The sequence below is a fragment of the Empidonax traillii genome, unplaced genomic scaffold (genome assembly GCF_003031625.1).
Source record: "Empidonax traillii isolate 1590-97213 ecotype Southwest subspecies unplaced genomic scaffold, ASM303162v1 scaffold84:size2688230, whole genome shotgun sequence".
Taxonomy (NCBI): domain Eukaryota; kingdom Metazoa; phylum Chordata; class Aves; order Passeriformes; family Tyrannidae; genus Empidonax; species Empidonax traillii.
Window position 1 is genome coordinate 2351194 of NW_020955277.1, and position 25027 is coordinate 2376220.

The 25027-nt window shown below is 42.7% G+C and overlaps 1 protein-coding gene across 2 annotated transcripts in view; it reads left to right on the forward strand.

Moving 5' to 3' along the window:
- Nucleotides 1-25027, forward strand: part of TMEM178B (transmembrane protein 178B) — a 229811-nt gene that overhangs the window by 181717 nt on the left and 23067 nt on the right. For both annotated transcript variants that reach the window (XM_027881188.1, XM_027881189.1), the window contains one exon: nucleotides 16873-17010. In XM_027881188.1, the coding sequence (XP_027736989.1) occupies nucleotides 16873-17010 (138 nt within the window). The remainder of the gene's footprint in view (nucleotides 1-16872; nucleotides 17011-25027) is intronic.

The window sequence follows — 25027 nt, forward strand, 5'->3', positions numbered from 1 at the left end:
GCTTTTTACCCGTCTGAGGCTTTTGTTTTGATATGCAAACATAGTAGACCTGCTTGCCTGCAGTCCCTTCATTCTCTTTCAGCATTTCTTACTGCATGATGAGATCAAAGAGGTTAACAGAACTAGGGATCTCCTAACCACAGCTTTTTGGAAGTGAGTGACTGCTAGCAATGCACAGAGGGCCTTTCCCTCTGTTTGTTCCCCCTCCTTCACATATGTACCCATCACAGCTTCAAATGCTAGATCAGATCTGGAGAGACCTATTAGGGAGCAAGCAAATCAGCCAATGCAGGTGAACCAAAAAGTGAGAAGATGGGCTGCAAGGAGTTCAGATCCAAAATCGATTGAATCACTCATGTGTAGGCACAAAAATGGAACCGTATGTCATCTCAGAAACAAAATATTTGAGAATCAATTCTGGTTTTACCATCATTGTCAAAGCTTGGCTTCCCAGTTTAGCCTTCACATTCTCACCAGTGATGTTATTAGCCCTCTGCCGCTGCTCAGGTGCCATGCTGATGGACAGAGCTGTTGAAATAAAAAGGCTTTCTGGCTGGAAAGGCAACGTGAATAAAACAGCATGGTGGAAGGGCTGCAGGTGGCTTTTAGAAGTTCTTCAGCAAAATGAACAACAATTTATTTTGGAGCAGCCAGCAGAATTTTAGCTGAATTGAGATGCTTGGATTATCTGTCTTAACCCTTTCAAATCCTTTTTCTTTTAAATGTTAGTGCAGTTTTAAAAAAGGCTGTTCAACATGAAAAGTCAGACACTTTGAGAAAATGCCCATATGAGACGTTTGGGTTTTTTATATGGAAGATATTAACCAACTTTTTAAAGTGATACTTAAGTTTTTCTCTTTTGTTTTCTCTTTTTGTTTTCTCTTAAGTTTTTCTCTTTTGTAACCCGGTAGAAAACCAGATAACTACACTGACACTTTGGTGTGCTGCTTTTGGGGTGCTCTGCTGACAGGAAGATGTGAGGCTACCCCTCAGGGGGTACAGCATCCAGTCAGGCCCACATATGTGCATGTGTCCATGTACAGCACCAGAGCACCAGGGTAGGGTAAGGAAAACATCGAGGTGGTTTGCCAGTCAGCTTCCAGCTTGTGTTAAAACATCTCTGATCTACATCAGTGTCACAGACCTGGCCTTTAAGGTGAATGCATGAAGCAAGTCATGTAGTATGATGAGCTTTGGAGTGCAGCCACCGGATCATCACCCAGGGAAAGAAACAGGAGAACTGTACTTTCCATTAAAAACCCCACAAACAAAACCCAAAACCAAACAAAAAAACACAAAACCCTGAGATAGAGATGTCATGACTCCTACACTGGTATTTCTAGACTTGGAAGCTTACTAAAGCTCTCTTCTGGGCCACAGAAATAAAGCTTGGGTTTTATGGAGTAGGCTTTTATCACTTATCTGGTCATTTCACTGTGGTCGTGAGTAATTAAACTTTATGTAGAGCTCATTGAAATTGCCCTAGATTTCTACTAAGTCAAGGATCTGACTGGGTACAGTGATATTTCTTTTTTCTCAGCAAAACTAGAAAGTCTGTCTCATAGTAAGTTCTTCTGGCTCATTGAGTGGTTTTGTGAAACTGCTGTCAAACATGGTATTTATTGGGGTTGTGCACAAATACCTAATGCTGTGAACACACCACATACATATATTAATGTCACATTCAGGTTGCAAAACATTTGTAACTGTCACTGCTCTCCCCGTCTCTCTTCTTGCCTGTCTCCGAGCACGTAATCAGCCCCTGCTCCTGCCTGATTGATGAGGGAGGTGGGGTGTGGTCCGAGGGCACCCTTTGTCCTCACGTTGCTGTGCAGCCTGCACACTACAGAGACAGAGGTGCACAGAGACTTTGGTTTCTGGGGTGTTATGGTGTACATGGCAACAACAATAATCCACTTGGATGGATTACATATAATGGATTATATATAATCCATTTGGATGATAGCTGAAAAATATGTGTATGAAGCAACACTATTATGGTCTGTTGGTGGTGTTGAGGGAGTTTTGTTAGTTTTAGGTGATCTTAGATAATTTTCTAGAATATATACTGATATCCTCAGGGGTTGGGGCCCTTCTATCCTGTTCACCATGAGCACATCAGTCCCTTCAGAGACGTCAGGCCACATCTTATGGCCTCACATCACTCTGCCAGACCCAGGCAGAGCGCTGCCTGCAGGACTCTGTTGCATTAGCAGCACTCTCTGTTCTCCTTAGCAAAGCTCAAGGGGTGCTTTCCATGAAAAGATAACAGGTCCTAGGAGGCCACATACAGCTCCAAGATTTTTCAACCTCCTGTCCCATTGGTGAGCCTGTGGGGGGCTGTTCAAACTGGCCGACTTCCATTCACATGCGGTCACTTCCCAGAAAAGCTCCCACAGTTGCGCCGGTTTGGTGTAGGCTTGTGAAATTGTGTCAGCAGCAGGAGTGCTAACACACACTGAAGGAAAATCTGCCACTAACCAGTGCTTCCACTGCGGCTGCCATCAGGGGAGCCTGTGCAAGGATAGATTTTTCCTGAAAAAGCGTGAATAGCACCACAGCTCATTAGTGGCTCAGGAAGTCGGGGAAGCAAATGAGACCCTCTGGGGAGTGGGAACTGGGTGCTGGGATAGGGAGGTCCTCTGCAAAACTGCAAATGACTTTAGGGGAAAGCTTTGGATAAACATCTCTGTGTCACCAGCATTGCTAGAACAAAGCAGCGGCTCACTCTGTCCCATGCTATGTGTGGAAACCTTGCCTGCTTGCAGAGCTGTGGCCAAATAATGACTAAGTTCCCACTTTTTTTATTTGATGAGGCCAGGTAGTCTCAGATGCCAAGTTGGATCCTACCAGTTATTTTAGATGAAGGAATGTGTTGCCAGAAAAAAGTTAGAGCCAAGTAATGTTTACTGGCTTTGGAAGCGCCTTCATGCTGCTTCCTGAAGTCTGACAGGTGAGTGACTTCAGATCAAGCACACCACAGTGAAATCCAGCATGCTCTCAGTGCTGGACACCCTGCACTTCTGACCTCCATCATCCTCCCAGTCTCATCAAGTGTAACCCCTTACAAATGTCACACTGGAAGCAGTCACCTGTATCCTGCAGTCTCATGGAACACCCACGCAACGCACCAGCCTTGGCCACAGTCCCCTGCCTATCAAGTGACATTACTTCATAAAGGTCTTACATTTCACACTCCCCGCTAGCGTGGTTCACACAGTGATCCAGTATCTACCCTACTGTTATTTCTTCAACACAAAAACACTCCAAGGAAAATGTTTCGAAAATAGTAAATCTGACTTTTTCATCAGGCTTACTGTTCCCAGCCTGTGCTTTCTTGAATTTGTGCTTTCAGTGTCAGCCCACCTTCATCAGCAGCTACTAACCAGTGGGTTCCACTGCCCTTGCTTAGGAAGTATTTTGGGCTCCACATCTGACTCTGCGTTTCTGGATATGGGAAGAGCATGCTCCATTGCCTCTTAATGGCAAGCTGGGTTATGTTTATTCAGACCCTTGTGATGATTCTCTGCCTGGTCTTCCCAAATCTTCTTCCCAGAAGATCCACATTGTCATAAAGAAAATTCAATAAGCCATTATATTTTAACAATAATCTTGCATCACTGGTTAGCCATGTACAGCAGCTATACCATTACCACACCTGACTATTTACATGCACATATACAGCAAACACACCTCCACACTTTCCACAGAGGCATCAGTAAACCATCATAAAAGCCACAGTCCTCTAATTTCAGTTAAAAGTGATTTCAATCTTGCTAAAATGGGGATCAGAAGGAAAGGAAGGGATCACAGCACTTCTTAACCTCGCCATGTAGCAGTAACGGCCTGGAAGCAGAAACTGGACATATCCTACTGAAAGCACTGATTGTCTGTCCAGCAGTGTGGGTTAATTAACTACCTATTAAGTGCAACATTTTTCTTTTTCCTCATTGTGTCACATGATGATTGGACCTCTTTCTGGAAGTTAGATTTTAGCCAAATACCGTGGGATTCAATATAGATGTAATTTGAGGAAGACGTATGGTGTGTGATACAATCTGTGAGCTGTCAGTGATGTTTTGTGCAGAGATACTCTGAAAAGTAACTTCAGCAACACTCCACAAAACAGCGTCAGAAAATAGTTGTTTCCCTACAGCTGATCACTTTGGCAAAAATACTGAAGATTCCTTGTTGGAGCAACTGCTGAGTCCTGTGACATCTGACGTTAACCAGATAGTTTGCACAGATTGACCACCGTGTCCCATTTCCCTTCTGCTAGGAAAGACTTCTCCTAAATTTGCCACATGAGGAGAATCTACTGGGAGGCGTATCAAGCTAGACTGGCCTTAATAGGTGCCTAAGGCTTTTTTTCCAAGCGCGTATTTGCTGGGGCACTCCAGCTGTGGATGCGCTTTTCCTCTTTGCTGTGTGTAACATCTGTGTAGTGGGCTTGTGTTTGGCTGGTTGGAGGTTTTCTCCTCCTTCCCCCAAGCTGCTTTGGCTGCTCACCCAGCTTTCTACCAAACTGCAAATTTATGTTCCTTCTGCTTTTGGCAGGCCCATATGTGGAACTGTCAAAATGTCACTGGCATCAATTGTGAAAGGTTAGTGCCACATTATAGTCAGCGAGCTTATTAACACAGAAATGATTGGGTTTTGGAGAGGGGCAGGGAAAGACAAATGGGAATCTATTTTCCAGGCACCTGCTATTTCTACTGAACATTTCTTCTTGTCACATATATACTTTCAGAAAGTGTTTGTCATCTGCATAGGAAAAAAAACAGCTAGAGATCCCAGGAAGAATGAGGCTGTTCTTGGTAGGATCCCGGCAAGCTGGGAGAGGGGGATGGAGAGGCAGCGAGAGCAAGTTGGCCAAATTAATTCCAGTGTTGAGTGGCAGTAGATGTTCATCTTCACCAGCACAGTGACTACAGACAGGATCATGCTGCAAAAATTGGGTCTGATGAAAACCCAGTGTCAGAGTGGGAGGTTGTGGGTCTGGGTTCCATGATATCAGGTTGGCCCAAAAAAGAGTCATGATTTCCAGTTGGACCCCAGGTTTACAGGTGCCTGTACACAGGTGAGAGCTACTGTTTTGCTTCTTTACATCTCTCTGCCTTTTCGGATTTAATCAGATTGAATTCTGAATCAGCACTGAAAAAGATTCCCATATCCCACTGCAGCTTTTATCTGTCCAAGGCATTTTTAGGGCTTCTGGTACCATCACTGCAGAGAACCTATGGCAATCTTTAATGTATTAATCTTCAAAACAACCTGGTGAGATGAGATCATCCTAGTTTATGGCAACTAAGGCACAGAAAGCCTGAGTTTCTTGCCGTGCACGTCTGTGAGATGGCAATGAGTAGTATCTGCATCTTTACAGACCCTCTGCTAGTACCAGGATCACTGAGCTATCCTTCTCATGCCTCGTTTTTTTCCTTTGGTTTTTCTACCTTGATGCTTTTTGAAGTCAGCCCAGTCTCCAGCTGTGAACACTGGAGCCATCTGGCATAGAGACAGGAGGAGGAAGGAGAGGAGTGCCCAGACTGTACCAAAAGTTTAAATCTGAGTTACTCTCTAAAAAGAGCCAAGGCACAGTACAGGTACTTGTCCTTTGGGTTTATATGAAGCTGCTACTTCCCAGGAACCACTGTCCTGGCTTTTGGACTGTAACTCACAGCCACTACCGGTTCGACCTAGATTCAGCCCAGTGACCTAAAGGTGAAAGTCACCAGCGTCCGCAGCTGAGCCTCTGGGACACCAACCCTCCTTTGCTCCTCATTGACATGGCAGAAAAGGCCCTCGAGGTGGCCGATAAGGCACTGCTGGGGGTAGTATGTGTCTGACCTTTACTGTAGGAACGAGCTTTAAGATGTGGTGGAGAAAAAAATTAATATTAATAATCAGATTGTCCTGGGGATTCTTGAGTGGTGACGAGGCCCAGTGTATCCTGGAATTAGAGCAAGCACCATTCACAGCTGGCTCGTTGTTGTTCCCTGAATGCTGCAGGTAGGTGAAATTTCATTTCACTGCTTGTGACAAAAACAAGAAATGGGGACACAGCCAGTGAAAAGCCCCTGTCATGAGGCAGGACATTCCCTTCTCCCCTCCTTGCTCCTGTTCGTCCCTCTGTATGTGAGCTGAAGGGTAACATGTAGAGTGTGAGACCCCGGTACGTGGCAAGGATGAGCTTGGTCGCTTTGGGCAGAGAGGAGGCAGGGATGGACAGGGGAGGAAAAGAGTTAGGGATCACAAAGGTGATGTGGGGATATTGCCTTTATTCTTTCCCAGCTTTCCACCTCTCTGTGTGTTCATTAGGCATTTCAGCTCTCCCCCGCTCAGGAGGCTGCTCTTTTTCCCTACTGCTTTTGTTGCAGGAGAGGAGGTAGCACTGTGCAAAACACCAGATCCAAATCTCATACGAGCTTTCTGGGACTGTGGTGGATTGTGCAGAGCCCCAGGTGCCAATGCATGTGATGAGAGCATGATGTGAAATATGAATCAACTCGCAAACATTTCCTTTTGCCCCAGGACTTCTTTCCAAACCCTCTGAGCACAGCCTCCCAAAACACCACAGACTTCTCAGCTGTGAGCTCTCCTCCTGTGACAGACACCCTGTTCAACACCACACAAAAAAGCCGTGGTAGTTTTCAGGGAGGTGTATGTCCCTGTTTTCTAGATGGTTCCCTGAAGCCACAGGGTGTCCAACAAAACTGCAGAAAATCTGCTTCTCCAGCTGGGAATGGGGGACCCGGTGAGATGGGCATTGCAGTGGGAATGTGCAGGCCCTTGGGCATGGGCATCATGTCCCCAGGACCAGCCAGGAGAGGCCCCTCTTGGCCCTGACCCTGGCAGCAGGCTCGACTGCCTCCTGCGGGCTTCAGAGGCTTTCCTGCAGAAAAGCCGAGCTCAAAATCAGGGTTTTGGTCAATTAAGCAACCATCCCCCCTCCTCTTTCTTGTGCCAAGAAGAATTTTAATGTACTTCCAATTTCTCTTTTTAGCACACACAAAGAAAAAAGGAAAAAAATTAATAATCATCTATAAGAGAAGTTCTTTTCAGTCAAATGGGGAAGCATTCAATGCTGATATATATTTTTCCCCACATTTAAATGGTATCTATTTAAATGCAGATTTTCTGGTTTCCTATGTGGAGCTTGGAAGAAACGCCTTTCAATTTAAATGTTAATAGAAGAGTAAACTTCAAAATCAAAATTTCTCCATAAGGGACAGTGTTTTATTCACAGCTGTAAATGTCTTTCTGTACTTCCTCCCTCCTTCTCCTCCGTCCTTCTTCCTTTTTTTCCTAGACCTCAGCCCAACCTCACTTGCATTAAATGGTCTTTTTTAAAAAATCAAGAGTACATCTTTCAGAGTTCCTGACTGAAAGCGTTTGATGCTGAGATCTGTGGAATGAGTATGTTTGAGCAGAGTGCTGGGGCACTGATAAGGCAGAGACGCCATCCCTCCACCTCCAGCCTTTTTTCATACCTGCCATTTATCAGAGGTGCTGCTCCAAATGCTTTGTGCTGGGATTATGCTCAGCCTTGTGCAGTGGTTGTGGCAGGGGCTGAAAGGAAATAAAAACTTTTACAATAATGTTTTAGTTGCTCCTGAACGTGAGCAAGGCTTTGGTGCTGGGATGGGCAGCAGAGGAGGGAAGTCAAATGCAGAGGGAGAAAGGTAAAACAAAGGAGCTGTTACCAAGTCTTTCACTTTCTGTATTACCCTGGCTCCTCAAACTGCTCCATTCCTGCATATCCCCACCTTCATTTATCTTTGGGAAAAGCTTAGGGTAAATCTGCTTTTTACAAAAGACACTTAACACTGCCTGATACTAGAGTTTTACATACAGCTATGTTTCTTGCTTCCTTGTCTTCTTTAATGCAAGCTTTTATTTAATTTTTCTCATCACTCTCTTCAATTACCCATCTGTTTTCGACCTCTTTTCTTTCCTCACAAAGGAAAAAAAAAGTCATTCTGTTCTTAATTCTGTTTCTTTTTGGCCCTGATGAGCCCTGGCCACCTTTGCAAGAAATCGTTTGAGAGATACTAACTGAAGATTAAATCTTAATAAACTTCCATGTATTTGGTGGATATGTAGATACTGCAGTGTTGACCAGCATATAAAAAGCAGAGTGTAACAGGGCAGAGTCTGCTCGCTGTGGAAAGGGAACTTTGTAAACTGAATAATAAAGACATTACTATATAGAATAGGTTATAGAGCTTTCTGTATCCAGACTACTTTCATACAACTGTTACTGTATGTTACTGTATGTCATTATTATCTGAATGCTTCAGGAGAAAAAGGGGTGAACTGGCTTCCACGGCACCTCTGGGAGACAGGAGAAAGTCTGATTTTCAGAGGAAAACCTTGGAGCACCCAACCCTCCTGCTGATTTCAGGGAAAGCAGAGTTCGCTGGGCTCCTCACTCCAGGTGCTCAGTCCCTTGCCCCCAGGGCGTCTCCAGGTGTCACAGGACACCCTGGTAGCAGGGCTGTTGTGCTGGAGCTGGCCCTGGTGCCCTGCCCTGTATTCCCTCCTGTGCACTGTACCTCGTGGGGGCACAGATGGAGTAGTTCAGTCTCACTGGTGTCAGAGCTGTGCTCCTCACCAGCACTGAAAGCACTTCACAACAAAGGGTGTCACCTTTGCCCTTAACCCAGAGCCCATCGCAGATTCCTTCCAGATCACTGGAGAGTGCAGGGAAACTTCCATTTAGGAAGATGGGCTTTCCACCCAGCCTCTCCCACTGCCACCAGCGCTGGAGGTGCTGGGAGCAGGAAGATGATGCCTCACGTCCTCCAGGAATGATCCCTCTGGTCAGGCTAATGTGTTGCTGAGGGACTGATCCTACCTGTGGTGTGGTGGCTCCAAGTAGAGATCACTTACAGTAAGAGGTGACCAGCATAAGGAAGTGTGCATTATCTGAGTTTTTCAAAAGTACAGGAAGGGAGAAAAATTAAAAAAACCCACAGCTTTGATGTCATAAAGTCCCAAAGTCCACACTGAAATTGAGCAGAAGCCATTTCATTGGATGTGCCTCAGATTTTTCAAAACCTGTATAATCTGCGAAAGCTGTGTAAGGAGAAGCCTCTTAGCTTGGTTACTACTGAGAAATGTTTGCTTTGTGTGGCCTCACCTAGCAGGAGCAGGAAGGATGAAAGCTATGAATATGAAGAAGGATGGCCAAAAATGAAGGTGCCTCAGTCTTTCTTCCCTGTTTCTGGGGAATGAGAGAGGGAAAGGAGGGATGAAAGGGTTGACTGGGCAAATTACAAGTGTGCTCTGCTGGGACTGAAGCTCAGAAATTTTCACAGGTGATCACACATTGCAGTGTTAAAAGCAAGGATAGTAAATCTGTAGACTCTTCAAGATCAGTCCTTGAACATCACAAAAGAAATATAAATTATCAACTTCAGGTACTTTCTGAGAGAAAAAAAAAATCTCCTCTCCAGAACCAGAGAAAGAGAGAAAATGTTTTGGAATAGGGTAAGGTGGAGGAGAAGAGAGGAGAGGAGAATCAAATGATGCTTTGGCATAGGCTCAGCTACTCTGGCCCACTAAATCAAGGGTTGTAAGGGGCAAAGCTCTTCTTTCCTTCCTAGCCTGCTGTCACTCAGAGCTGAGTAACTGTTGTTACCAGCAGATAATTATAAAATTCTTTTGCTTGCCTGGTCAGAGTTTCTTTTTGAGCAGAAGGGGAAGTAGGATTGGAGCAAAAGGTTGACCCTTCTACGGGATGGTATTCACAGCCATCTTTTTCCCAAGACATAACATTAAGTCTTCTGCCTTGTGCAGTAGAACTGCTTCTGATGTGTTAAATTTCTGCTGTGCAGATGCCTTTTTTATGCATTGAACTCTCTAATATCCATATCATAAAGTCTCATGAAAACAAATCTGTCTTTTCACCCTCATGAGACATTTTTTCTCACCCTTTTCTGCCATGCACTTAAACAATCTTTGTTTCCTTCCTTCTCTAGTGCCTCTTTAAATCACTTCCTTATTATCTAGGGGTCCTCTTTTGTGTCCTCTCTGTTCTGCATAAGCAAAAGGCAAGAATAAAATCAGAACTTGGTATCTGAGCTCCAAATAGTGCTTTCAGCCACTGCAGAATTTCTTAGGCCCTTGAAGTGTTCCCAAATACTGGAGGAATTGCTTTCAGACAGTAACACCCCAGTGTGTGGCCTGGTCTGGGACATCCTCTTTCCTCTTTGATGGTTTATGAAAATTCACCAGGGACAAGAAATTGCAGCGTCATGTGGAGTTTGCTGTTTGCCAGCATGAATCTCTAAAGGTGTCAGCCTGTGTAGAAGACAGGACTTCTCATCTCCCTGGTGAACTGCTTACCTGACCCTGAAGTTGTGGAGTTTCTTATGAAGGAAGCCAGACTGAAGTGCCAGCAGTGCATAACTGGCACCTTTCTTTTGTGAATCTTTCTGGTTTAAATAACTGTAAGAAAACATAAGAATTCTGACAGAGGAAATCTATGTAGATGGGCCTGTCCTGATAAGAATAAATCATGTGTCAGGATGTCCATTCTACAAAGACCTCATCCCGAGGGACTTGTTGGCTAGCACAGACCACAGCCAGCTTGTGAAGCTTCCTGTCAGCAACCAAACTGCTGGTAACCAAACACAAACAACAAACACAGTCACATGAACAATAAACTCCAGTCAAGAGAACGTGATGAGATTTTTTAGTTTTGGAGATGTTATGCACATATCTTATAACCCCCTTTGCAGTTCTTGAGATATGAAGGCTTACCTATATCCTTGAGAGAGCCAGTTTCTCTTTTTGTAAGGGTTTTCTGTTGCTCTTTCTCTCAGCTTTGAGAGGCTTGTGTTTTGAAGTGTGTTTGTGAGTGTGTATTTCTGAGTCACTTCCATATAAATATAATCTACTGTTGCTTTTGTTGGAGTGGGTTGTACTCATTGCAATTACATTAGAGTAGTCTTTAAACTGAAGACTGGTTTGCCACATGATTCAGTAAAAGGCACTCAGAGATCTTAACTGAGTCTCAGGTAGACTAATACATATTTCTTCTCTTATCTCTCCCTACCTGAAGCAGAAAGAAAAGATTAAAAAAGCCTCACCCTCTATTTGCCAACCTCATCCAAAATACAGTCTCGAGCTCTGCAGAGAGAATAGTGTGAGGCAGAAGATGCCACTCAAAATCATCTGCATTAACACTCACTTGTTCATTGTACCTGGGAGCTGCTAGGGCTGCCTTTCAATAAAACACACATCTGTCCAATTTTATCGTGCTCCCCTGAAGTTTTGGGGTGAGATAAGAGAAGTGATGATGTCAGGGAAATATACCTCTGTGCTGCTGATCCTTTGTAAGAGAAGTAATTTAAACAAAGCTCAGTGAAATCTGGTAAGCTGTGCTCTAGGACTGTGTGCTGTTCTTGAACAATTTCCATTACACCTATTTGGTTGGAAAAAGAAAAAGAGTGATTTAGACTCTTTTTAAGTACAAGTGTTCTTAATCCCTTCTAAAGACAAATCAGAGGGAATCTAGTACGGGAGGGTATAGATCAAAGTGACCTGCAATGAAGGATTATGCTAAAGAATTATGTCATCCCAAGTCTATTTCTGCTTGTGACGTTACTATATCCTGACATTTAGTCCTAGAGTGGCACAGAAATACATCTGTGCTTTCCTTTTGTTGGGACCCCTCGGGAAAGAAAGGTGCTGTACCCAGAATGTCTCCTAAGCTGTTCTAGATAATCTGCATACAGACTTCCGGGTCCTTGGTCCCTGTGGACGTTTCAGTATTGGGAGAAGAAAGGAGGACATGAAGGATGGATTATCTGAAATACTATTTGCGGCACTTTTGCACTTTCTGATGGTCTGATAACAAGCACTGTAGCTTGATCTGCTACCCAATGCTTGAGAACAAGCAATTCTGAAAGCAAAAGCAGTGCTGTATGGCTCAAGGGCTGGCCAGAAAGCCTGATAACACAGATTCAATTATACACTCCTCCACAGACTTTTCATGTAGCTGTGGGCATATTGACTATTCTCAACTCGCTTTCCCTGTCCTTCACAAAAGGCTCATAAATTCCTTGCTGTATGCATTGTGAGGAAAGAAATCTCTAGTATTTTGGAAGTATTGTTAAACTCTGTGGAAAGGAAGATAGAAAGATACCAAGAGGAAGACCAAGCCCTTGCTTTACAAAGATGACTTGCAATTTCAAGAAAGCGGACAGAACACCAGGAGTCAAAAAGGCATATTGAAATTTTCAAGAAGCAAAGCTGATTCAGAACATGTTATGTTTGCAGCTGCTGGGGTGTGAAACTTCTTCCACGATGTGATAACCATCATGAATTACTTTATTGCTCATAACAAATACAGATGGACAGATATCAGGGTGAAAGAAAGGGCAGGGGCATTTGCAAACTGACAGAGAGAACCTTCCACCACATGTTGCTTGGAAATAAATGGATCTTAATCAGCTTTTCTGCCTTTATTTATCTTCAGAAAACCTCTAGAGTTAATATTCACCAGCAGAAAACTAAAATGCTTTTAGGAAATGCACGTTGTTTTATGAGAATCTGTCTCTATTTCAAAGAGGTTGTCTAAAATGCTAATGTTTCTCTTTATATCATGATTCCCAAAGCTTGTGGCTTTCAAATTTACCATTTTAGTTTTACCCACAGGAATTGGGTTACTTCATTCCCTGTCCCTTCTCCATTGTTACCAGTCAAGAAATTTGTTGTTTACAGCCTTCATGAACATGATGCCTGTATTCCTTGGCTGATGATCCACATTGTTTTTGAGTCAGGATTGAGTTTCCTGCCTGTTCACATGCAGCAGCACCTGTGGCAGCGCTAGGCATGAAAAGTACTTCCAAACACAAGATATTCACCCATAGCTTTTAGTCAACATCAAAAAGAAAAAGGGATGAAGAAGGTGTCTCTAAAACATGTGTGGGAAGATGATACTGCACTTTCATCCACAAGTGATGGTGGTATCTATGTCCATACACTAAATAATTGAAACTAGTGGTCATATAGGCAAAGCATTAAAACTCAACTTCAGTATTGTAGGTGTCACAGAAAAAGCAATTTAACGCCTTCCTTACTTTCACCTTGTAACTACAGTTTTGAAGGTTTGGTTTGCTAAATAGTGGAGAAGGGGAATTAAAAGTGTCCCTGCAGCATCTGCACTTTGCTGCAGTGTGAGGACATGGGATGGGTAGCCAGCAGAGGATCAGCTCTATAACCAGCTAAGAAACGCACGAGTGCACTGTGATAAGGTGTGTTTGCTGTTGCAGCTCCCACTTGGCTGTATAAGATTCAGCAATGCATTTTGCTGGCATAACCAGTCATTCAGTTGATCATCCCATGACCCTGAGATGCAGAGAGGTTTTCAAAAGAGAAGAAGAATGTAGAGAACTGTTCATTTCATAGTCTAAAAATAAAAGCGATTTCAGAAAAATAAAGCCAAACAAACTCAGGATATGCTCAAATGCCATCAAGTGGTGTTACATGACAGCATGACCCTTTTTACCTCTGCAGGATGCATTCAGGAAGGGTCTTATCAATGCCAATCAAACTCAGACAAAGCCCCATCAATTTGTACTGATGAGCTATTGTTTATTTATATGTCAGCCCTCTATCCTAAATTAGCAGAACAAATTTGAATATTGCCTCGAGTACACAATGCAAATCTTTGCTTTTCTTCTGTCCTTTCCATGTGGAGCCCACACCAACAAAACAGTAATCATAAAAAGTACCACTAATAGGGATTGAGTCCCGGGAATACAGGCTCCTGTTCCCTGGCCTTCACTAAATAGCCTGAGGGTGATAATTTGTTTACATAAAGAAAGTACTTTTCCACAAAAGAATCACTTCGAATAGAGTTGAACCAAGCACTGACCTCAGCTTCCCGTGGGCTCTGGCAGGTGAGGAACACCAGAAGGATGCTGTTGGACAAGTGCAGGCTGTTATTGAAACCAACTTGGAAACCCCCTTTCCCAGCACTGCCTTTTGCAGGGGCTCCCCTTGGGGAATGTTATGGCAGGACAAAAGCCAAGATTGTTTTGAACAGAGAAGAAAATTTATCATTTATTTATTTCAGATAATCCCTAACTGATGGACTTGTGAGGAACAGACTTGCAATTGCCCTAAGCAGTGGCAATCTTAAGCTAAGCTCAGTGAATTTGTGACAATTAAGATTTCATAAGGAAGTTCAATTTTGAATTTTTTTTAACATGCAGTATTAAGTGTCTGCCAGAAGTTAGCTTTCTGGCTTTTTTTCAGAAGATAATGTAAGCCCAGAATTAAGATGATGAATTTTGCTGTGTTGTTAGAAAGGGAATTTGGGGCTCCATCAGGAGGAGAGATCAAATGAAACAAACATTAAAATTTGGCCTAGAAATCTTGGTCCCAGTCCTTTAGCTATTCTGTTCATTGGCAAAACCCACACTGGTTTTAGTGGGATAAAAACCATTCCTTAGTTTGGTGTACAGGATGTGGGAATGGTTGTGGTCCATTCTGAGACCTATGAAAACTGGCTCCATCAGCTAGGCGTTGGGGTAGGTCGAGGAGTTATAGACATCTTGCAGCTGAATAAGGCTATTTAAATTCAGCTCATTAAAAGCAGGTTGTTAGGGTATGTTTCCATTAGGAAGAACAAGTGCTGCTGTTACCCAGAGTCAGCAGTCACAAGTTATCACGGAAGGGGTTTGCAGGGCTGACACAGACAGCTGTGCAGCACCTCCGACAGGCGTCTTGTGCTGTTATTGAAGATGACACAGGAAACAGTAAACATTTTATGTTTTCATTCATCTCTCAAATTGAGCCTTCACGGGCTGAAAAAGCAGGGAGACACTCGGCCGTCAAACATGCTTACTAGCATTTGCTGCTTGTTTTAGAAAGCACTCAGAAATTCCCGAGGAGCAGAGTCTGGCATTGCCTATGGGAAGTACAAGTTGCTGCAGGAAATGCCTTCCTTTTTTTTTTTTTTTTTCTGCACTAGAAATCCTTGAACCTACTCAAATGTGGTGGGACAGTCACAAAACCTAAGAAAAAAGTACCGATTTTAAGATGTGTATCTTGTTTAAAAGCCTGATCACTGGTGGCCTGAAGACCTGGTTATCTATTGTCAGAGAGACTCTTTGAAAAATCAGTGACAGTCTGCAGGAACCAGTTATAGTGTCAAGGGAGGGGTCACATTCTGCAACTTGATCCTGCGTAAGAAGGGTTATAATGAACATGAATCCGAGTAAACTGCCTTCCATTAAATCAAATCATTCTGTCCCAACATACCTATAGACCTTGTGGACACTTAGCATTTTGGATACATAAATCTCTGACTATGGGAATTTATCACTGTTCAGAAATTTCACTGAATCTGCACTGCTGGTATTGGTGGTCCTTTTATCCACTGTGGGAAGAACATAAAAAAAATTACAGAAATTGAGAAATAGTCCAAGGCCAGCCAAGGAGAAAAGCTGCCATAGAGACTGGAGGATGATTCACAGTTTTCAAATCTTTCTCCTCTGTCATAAGCATTCTGTTTCTTGGAAAAATAAAAAAAAAAAAAAAAAAAAAAAAAGTGAAATCATTGCTATGCAAAAAAAAAAAAAGTTTCAAGAAAGAAACAAATGTTTGGAGAGCTGACTTGGCTGGAATTTTCCCTATACATATACTCCTGACATATCAGAGCTTAAACTTTTTATGTGTGCATGAGGGGGGGACAGGGAACAATCAAATGTTAGTGAAGATAACCCCATCTGTTTCATTATTTGAGGGTGTGAAAATGCTCTTTAGCTCACATGGTCCTTGCTCTTTCGGTTGCCAGGTAGTCTCACTGCCCAGATTTCACATCAAAACCAACTGTGAAGAATCTTATTTTTCTTCCCAGCACATGCAGGGAGAGGGATCCCGGCAGTCCCATCCTTTTTGCAGAAGGCAAATATGCAAAATAGCCAGACCTTAATTAAAGGATTCCTTACATTAGGTGTTGGGGGTCCTTTTCCTTTATTTATGAAATAAACACATGTCAATCCCTTGCACTCATATCAGATGTAGTACTCAGTTCCCACTTGAAAAGCACAAAATGTTTCACTCCAACCCCCTGCCCTTCTTTTACTCTTGCAGCATTCAAAAATGCCCTCACCAAAAATCATCTGGCAAGGTCACCATCTGCATACAAGAGAGGGCACTGAAGTGTCCTGTGCCCCAGCTGTGCATCTGCAGAGCATTTCTTGTGTATGACACCAGAACACCAGAATATCCAGGAGCCTCCTTGTTCTGAACATCCCGGGTTTCACTCATCCCCCTGCTGGATACCAAGGCACTATGGCCCAACTCCCACGTGGGAAGCTGCAGCCCAGAGGGGCTCAGTGACTTGCCCAAGATCACGCAGCGGGTCAGAGTGGAGGTGATTCCTCTGTCACGTCCGTGCTGGCACAAAGCATAGAAACCTCTTTGCCAGTCATTTTGAGCAGGTATATCCACTGAATGCAGCGGAATAAAGGACAGAGATGAGAAGCCAGGATGTAAACACATGTTGTGCTAGTACCCAGAGACTACAGCTATCAGATATAACGTTGCACTGAGGCCATTTTACAGCTTCTAACTCCTGAGCAAGTTGTCACAAGTCACTTGAGTGCACCTGCACTGAGCCTCATTGTGTGCTGAAATGGTCACCTGCTCTCTCTCCCCAGTCCAAGCTAGTATCTTAATGTATGGCTTGTCCTCTATCTGAATCATCTGTACTCAAATCATCTCATGCCAACACACACAGGTGACCTTGCAAGGTCTGTAGCATTTTGGATTAAGACTGTTTTGAGACGCTGATGATGCTCATTTATCACTGTTCACACTCACATTGTTTTTCTGTCTTCCCCACTGCAGATCTGCGCAGGATGACAGCTGGCTTCATGGGCATGGCTGTGGCCATCATCCTCTTTGGATGGATTATCGGGGTGCTGGGGTGCTGTTGGGATCGAGGCCTTATGCAGTATGTGGCGGGGCTTCTCTTCCTCATGGGAGGTAAGGATGTTGGTGTTTGAAGAAATTTATTTGTCTTGTTGTTTTCGTGTTCCCTCTTTCCACATGTCCCTCCTTTTCTAAGTCACTGAAAACAGGTTTTCAGAGTTGTTTTGAGCGATCTGGACTTGATTTCACTCCGAGGGCCTTCTGGGGTACATCAAGGATCACCCAACCACAGTTACATGTTACGTCTATCACAAAACAGTGTCTATAACTCACAGGACTAGAAAGGGCCCTCTGAGTTTTTAGTCCAGTACTCTCTTATTGCAAGTAACATTGTCACCCCCAAATTTAATAAGCCCAGTAAAAAAATCTGAAGATTATGCAGATGTTATTTCCCCCACTATCCTATTTCACAGTGGGACACTTGGATAACTAGAAACTGTGCTGCAAGTTACAACATGTATTTATTACTCATCAGTTGTTCTTGAGACAGATGTAACCTTTAGTTTATGTGCCCCTTTTTACATATGAAGAGCAATGGTATCCTCTGTTTTCTTTTTCCCACCCTTCATATGCTTTCTTGTAGACTTCTCTGTGTAAGACCTGTTATCAGTCTAGCAGCCCTTTCTGCAACCTGTTCTTATTTGTACTTGCCTTTCTCACATACAGATGAGAAGGACCATTCCCTAACAAGGTCTGATCAATACCTCGTTTAAGTGGGGCGATGGTTCCCTTTCTCTGATGGAAATACCTTGCCTGAAGTATTTTGTGGTTGTATTTGCTTTTGTCATGCTGCTTCACACTGGAGACTCACAGTCATCTTTCAGCTGGATGATGCATCCAGGCCTTTCCCCTCCTTTGTGATTTCCTACTGGTCCTGTCACAATTTACAGCAGAGGTTCTGTTTGTTACTCCCCAGTACATGCCCTGGCACTCTGTGCTTTTGAGCTTCTTCCCATTTCTACTACATCAGCCCTCAAGGTCACCCAACATTTGCCATGTCATATTCCAGCCTTCCTTGCTAGAGATGCCATCCAACTTTCTGTTAGCAGACATTTCAAGGCACGCAGTTAATTGAAATGAAGGGTGTGAGAGTCAAGTCCCAAACACAGTGGTGGGTGAATGTCTCGAAGTGAACACCACTCCTTCTGTTCTCTCTTATTTTCTCTGACGGTTTTTGTTTAAGCTGGGCTTTTGGCCTCCAGGCAGATCATCACTTCAGTGCATTTTATCATCTGTTTATCTGTACTGTGGTGTGATACAGATAAGTGTGTGACATACAGAAAAGCTTCTGCAGTCCCAGAAGAGGAGTTAAGTGCTCAAGAAACAAGTATTTATGTTCCAGTGATGTTGTACTGCTGACATTAGACATCAGCTCTCTCTGTGCCCACAAACACATTTGAAGTCACTAGCACCTCGTGCAAGCACACACTGGTCTTTGTGGGGATGTCTGTAAATGGTTTGTTGGGGATGTCAAAGTATTGTGGGTAATGGGCCTGCTGAACTAGCTTGGTATTTCTTATGTAATTAATTTGCATTTAACTAGTTTGCATGGGTGGTTATTTTGTTTTGCTATGCTTAGATATCTGTGTGGTATTTAACTTGCTACAGCACAACATTCAGATTAAAACGTTAAGAGCATATTACATAAATACAGAAAAATTTGCTAAAAGCTAGCTATGTCTTCTTTACTAATTGGAAATTATTACAAATGGGGTGGTTTCTAGTGCAGCTGCAGGGATTTCTTTTTGGCTCAGTGTTATTTGGCAGTGATTTGAACGATGATTGTTAAAGTTTTCAGGTGAAAGGAGATTCAGTGTAACCATGTGTAATGGGAGGGGTCACTCATAGCTTACAAAGCCATCTTTTGGTGTGCTCAAACAATACACGTTTCAGTGGAGACACATCCAAGGTCATGCAGCTGGGAACAAAACGTGTCAGTCATCCTCGCAGAACAAGAGGCCCCCTCAGAAAGCAGCAGCTCTGACAAGGTCTCTGGCATCGTGGTTGCTGCACAGGAGCCCTCAGTGCAGTGCAGCTGCTAAATGTGTCAGTTTTTATGGGAATGTGCGATGAACGCATGAGGTGGGGTTATCTCTCGGCAAAGCAAAACTCTGTCTGGACATCCTAATCTGGTGTCAGTGCTAAAGAAGGGTGTAGAAAAATTGGGAGAGGTTTGCAGAAGAGCTATAAGAATGACTCAAGGTTTGAAAAACAAGAAAAAGACAGCGTGCCACAAAAAGCCAATTGCTTGAAACTGTTTAACAGAAGGTTTATAATTGACTTGAACACGGTGTGGAAGTACCTATGCAGTGAGAAGCCATCTGATAGTAGAATACTCTTTGCATAGACAAAATAATAACAAGATCCAGCAGTTGGAATCTGAAAGTAATTGAAATGAGAGGCACCAGATTATTTTATCTGCCAAATTCTGTCAAGATGTGTAATACTTTAAATAAAGATGTGTTGGGAGGAGATCAGAACTGTTCTCTGCTTCAGCGCAGACACGTGGATCAGCGTTACCCAAAGGTTACTCTCTTTCTTGTTTTGCACGAGCCAGTAGCAGCTGCTATCCTGATTCCTCTTTAACAGCAAATGTGTGTAAAGTAACATCTACAAACTGAAGCAGTCAGTTAATAAAATACACAACTAGAGCCATTTAATCTAAAAGTCAGTATCTATCAACGTTCTGAGACTCTGTCATATGTTACACAGTCATTCCTCTTAGAGTCAATGAATCTTTTAACTTAAACTATTTTATTGCTGGTTGGTTTTTGAATACAAAGCTGGTTCTTCTGTCATGACGTAAATTCTGTCAACATATTATTGTGTTGGTCCTTTAAATGCAGGGAGCCAGAGTACCTCTCAGTTTTACTTAACTTTTTCTCAGGTCCAATAATGGGAAAAATGCTTTGGAAGGCTTATGTCATCCGACTTCATTGCAGCTGAGAGGAGACTGTGTTCGACTGGTAGCTATATAATCCCCCTGAAATCTAACTTTCCCTTCCATTTGCAAAGCCACTTGTCTTGGCTGTGTTTGTAGCATTTGCTCTGTTTGTGTTATAGACAAATAGCTCTTTTGTAATGCTTAAACGTTGCTGGCTTAACTTATCTATGGGGTTTGTCCCTTACTGCCCATAATTCTTTGAACAGCAAATCTCAGCAGAGCACTAAGAAGAGTGCTGTAATAATCTAACAGGGCCAGACGTGGTTTGCTTGGACCTCTGGTTCTTTATTATATTTACTGAACAATTTTCTTGCTTGCCCGTGTGGCAGTGCCTCCTAAGGACTTGCTATAGTTTGGTTCATCTGATTTCTCAAGCAAATTGCTGAAATAAGTCATTTGTGAAATGCAGGCCGTTATCTGTTATTAGTTCATCTGGAATCCAGGACATGTAAACTGTGATTTAGAGTGTGTTTTACAGTGTTATTCAGCATGTTTTGTAACAAGTTAAAATTATTAATAATTCATATTTTCTGTTTAGTCCAAGTGTATCTGTATCAACAGCAATCACAGGTCTCTTCTGGCTTCAAAAGGTTTTTTTTTTTTGCATAATGTTCTGAATTTATTGTAGAATTTATACTTGGATCCCTTATCTTGAACGACAGCATTTGCCTGACCACAGTAGGATTTTTTTTGGTCCCTCATCTTGTACAGAGCCAGATGGATACTGCAAATTATGTTTACTATTTTTTATCTCAGTGTGCATGATGGTGTTGTTACATAGCCTTCTGTACCCAGAATTGCACTATCTGTTGTAGTTCCTTTTCAGTATTGTCAGCATCATTTTACCCTGCAAGGTGGGAGAGTTTCTCCTTTTGAGACTTTCTCCATTTGGAATTCTGCTTCTAAATTTCACTGATCAGTTCATTTTATTCATCTTACTTGAGACTGTTTAATTCTATTACAGAAGTGGGTCACACTCAAATTATACATGACTCCGAGCACATCCTCTTGCAGCTTCTTGTGTTTTCTTTTCATGCAAATTACTGAAAATCTGTGCACCAGTAAAAGCTCCATCCAGTAATTTTGTAATTTTAAAATAATTTCTGGAGCCTTAGAAGCATCTGTAACACTACTTCCAAATGTTAGAGTCCTGTGGCAAACTTGATGCTTTCATGCTCATCAAGGACCTAGTTGTAGTCTTAACAGGAATTCAATTAAATATCTACCTGAGGAAATGCATGTGGAGCATTTTATATGTTGTGTTTTTACCAAAGTAAATTTACTTGCTCTAAAACTATGCCTTTGCTTTTTGAAGTCTAGAGGTGACATCCTCATCAGTTCCCATGTGAGCAGTGCTCACATTTTCTGGTTTGAGGAGTTCTTTTGGATGTATCCAAATCCTGGACTTGTTTGTGTTTACCATCATCATGGCACACCTGACAATTCATTTGGTTGGTGTCCCTCAACAGTAATACTGTCAAGGTCAAATTTCAGTTTTACTTCCAGTTCCAAAGAGTTGAGAAATTATGAACTGGTACAGTGGCAACTCTACCAAGGCAAATTCCATTGTCAGGAATCCCTTCCTCCTGACAAGCAAACAAGCTTATATCCATCTAACTGCTGGTTTTTCTACCTGCTCTCCAGCACATTCATTCATAAGATTTTCTTGCTTCAGCATCTCAGATTCTGCTAGGTTGATTGTTCTTCCGCAACCATGCAAAGCCAACCTCACCACACCTTCTGTTACTTTACTTGCTTTATAAAAGCATTTTTTAAAGACAATCTCTGATGGCCTGTTGTTATCCCAGTCCAGCTGATTTCAGTCAGCTGTGTTGACATATCACGTGGCTTTCATTATTCCTAATTTGAGGGTAGGGCTGACTTTGTACCTAAATGCTCCAAACCCCTTTTCCTGCTCATCAGTGCCGCTGTGGGGAAGGTGGGATGGTAGAGCTGCCCCATAGTGGCACGGTCCAACATTTTGGCAGTAGTTGCATCCTCCCCTTCCTTACCCCGTGCACCTCCCTGCCGAACTGCTGTTTGTTGTCCCAGCTGGAGATACAAGCTGGCACTTCCAGTATCATCTTCCGGTACTTGCGTTAGCACACAGTTATTCCAAAGCTACATCACTTGCCTTTGTAAATGTATTAGAAGACTGACAAAGAATAACGTTTTATCATCCTTATCAGAGCTCTGTCCTTCAGCTGCACATTCATGTATTTTCCTTTTGTAAGTCTGTAATTTGTTCTGAGAACATATTTCAGTGAAACAGTTTGGGGTTTTACTGCACGCCTAACAAGGTAGCCCTTCGGGGAGAGACTTCTGTGTTGTCTTATTTTGTTCCAAATTTACTGCAAATAAATGCAATAAATCCTCTCTGCACTTGCTTAGTGTTTTACCTGTTCTCTTCACTCTTATCAGGACTCTGCCAGTTTTGTCTTGTGACATGCACTTCAGGATCACTTCAGGGTTTTTTCCCCATTTGCTAACAATTTCCTTAGAGAAGCATGTAATTCTACTAGCCTTGCAAATATTCATTATTCTTTGCAAAGTCAAGTGTATTTCTTGCTGTAACCTTGCTTTGAGCCAATTAGAAATTTTACCATTAAAAATTCAGTCTCTAATTAGACTATTTGGAAATTATTCCAGCTGTTAAATGCCCTTATTCATATGATTTAACTTCACCATGAAGATCTGTAATAAAATTATCTGGAGTCTCACATAGTAGCTCATTTCTCGTCTTTGCCTAGTGACATTTTTGCATGAAGTACTGGGCTTGGAGCTTTGCTTGGGGGTCTGAAATTCCCTTTTCTCCTGGCACTGAAAGGCCTGAAAGTCTTGCAGTATACATACAATAGTGGTATGGAGTTTTGCTCTCTGATTTTTTTGTCCTAGCAATTGCTTTCAGAAACATCAGGAATTTTTTCATCCTCTCCTCCTCCCTCCCCTCCAGTGATGATCTGCCAGTCTGGGGGATTCAAGTGCCATTTGCCAGCTCTGCTTCTGCCATGATTTGGGTTTCTCCTCACCCTCTTAAGAGTGCTGCAGAGACATTGCTCTTTGTAGCCCATCCATACTCAGAGGACTTAGGTCAGGGTCAGAAAAAGCTTCAAATCTTTCCCCAGAGCAGAGGTGAACACCTATTCTTGCCGGTGCTGGCTGCAGCAGCAGAGATAAGCAGGCAGGAGAGATGTGTGAGAGGGATGAAAAAATAAAGGTTTGCCAGTGTGTTGACACAATTTAATCTGTTATTTCAGATATGCAAGAAAGGATATCTATTAAAGAAATAAAGAATAAACCACTTACGTATGTATGACCACATTCTTCTTTTAAATTTTAATCTAGGGAGAAAACAGCCTTTTATAAGTAATTTCCAGCCCTTCTCAGAAATATTTCCAAAATATTCTTTCTCTCAGTCCAGGGATAAGTCAACAAAATGCTTTATTATCCTTGAAGCTACAGGATGGACTGACCATTTACACCGAGTCACCCTCTCTTGCCCCAGCCATGCCACGCTGTCGCAAGGCACAGGGGGGACAAGGACGCACTCGGGGCTTTGTTCCAGTGCCTGCCAGAGCCCAGCAGCTGCCACAGGAGCTGTGTCCAGGAGCTGATGACCAGGCTGATACTGAGGGATGCAAACCCTTGTCAGAAAGCGGGGTTCCAAAACAGGGCTTGTGAGCCCGTGCAGCACAGCTGTTGGTATCCATGCACTGCACACGTCTTGATCCTCTTTCGCTCCCCACCTCCGCAGAGAGTCTTGTCTTCCAAGTCCCTGAGCCGCTGTGCTGTGCTTCCTCCTCCTGTGCTGTGCATATGTTAGTAGCTGACAACTGAGGCATCTGTGTATTTGCAGCCATGGATCGTTACCAGCTGTTGAGTCATTTGAGTCCCAAATTTAACTCACTGTACTTTGAAAATAGCACATAACGGTAGAAAATAAGAGTGTTTATTCTACAAGACTGTGGTCCTGCCATCTCAAAATAATCATTCCGCTGCTGAATAATTTAAGAAACAAAAATGGAGCAATTTAATACAGCAAGTGTAAGGGAAAGCTCTGTGACTGATGTCTCCCAGGCAGTTACGAAGTACCTTCGTAGCAGCTGCCAAAAGGAAGCAAAGAGAAAGATAAACAAAGAGAGAAAGTAAAAGCTATTCTTTGGAGTTCATGAGGAAATATATTAGGTCTCACAGAGCACCAAGGATTTCTATTTCTTATTAATAATCAAGGTCTCTACCCACCTTGCAGAATGTTCACTTGTGGTGAAATGATGGATTACAATACTGAAGATGGAAGGTATTTCCTGTGGTCATATTTATTTTTTAGTTTTCCACAACAATATTCTTTGAAAGTCCAGTTTCTTGTGCTTCTTTCCAAAAAGGAATAGTTATAGAAAGTTTGTATAAAATACTTTTTTCCCTATGGAAAGAGAAGTGTAAATGCACATGTGTGTGCACAAGAGTATGCATACAGATCTTAAACAGCAGCATGTGATGTTTGCAAAAACTGAGGTCTACAATAATTCACTGGAATCTGAGCTGTGAAGCTTGGCATAAATATAGTTTTCACAATGTCATAATACTTTTGGCCACTTCGAAGAGTATCTATAATTCAAAAAAAGTTGGAGCGCTGGAAAAACAATGAGATACCAACCATCCTGTGGGAGGCCCTAAATTAGTGAAGACTGCAGGGGGGCTTAAGAATTCTGCAAAACTCCTTGCAGAATCACTGGGAGAACTTATTTATGTGGATTGACCTCCAGATGGAGACAAAGGCTGGTTTGTATCAAGAGATGCCATAAATTGGTTATGAAAGTCTTTGAGACAAGTCTCAGCACAACAAAGTCAGGCCCACCCTGCCAGGCCTCCCCCACCACACTCGTGTACACTCTGGCTCCTTCATGTGCTTTTGTTTAAATTTTGCATTATGCTCTAAAGTGATTTAAGGTCTCAAGTTGGAACAAACTTGAGTTAATGTACAGCGTTAATAGGCTTTAAATGTTTAAACCTCTCTAAGGCTCTTGATTGTTTAAAATCCTCAAACACATTACAAGGGCATTGTAGGAAACAAGCTGATGAGGCTCTTTATGGACCTGTGAGGAGACGCAGAGCTTGGAGCAGTCATGC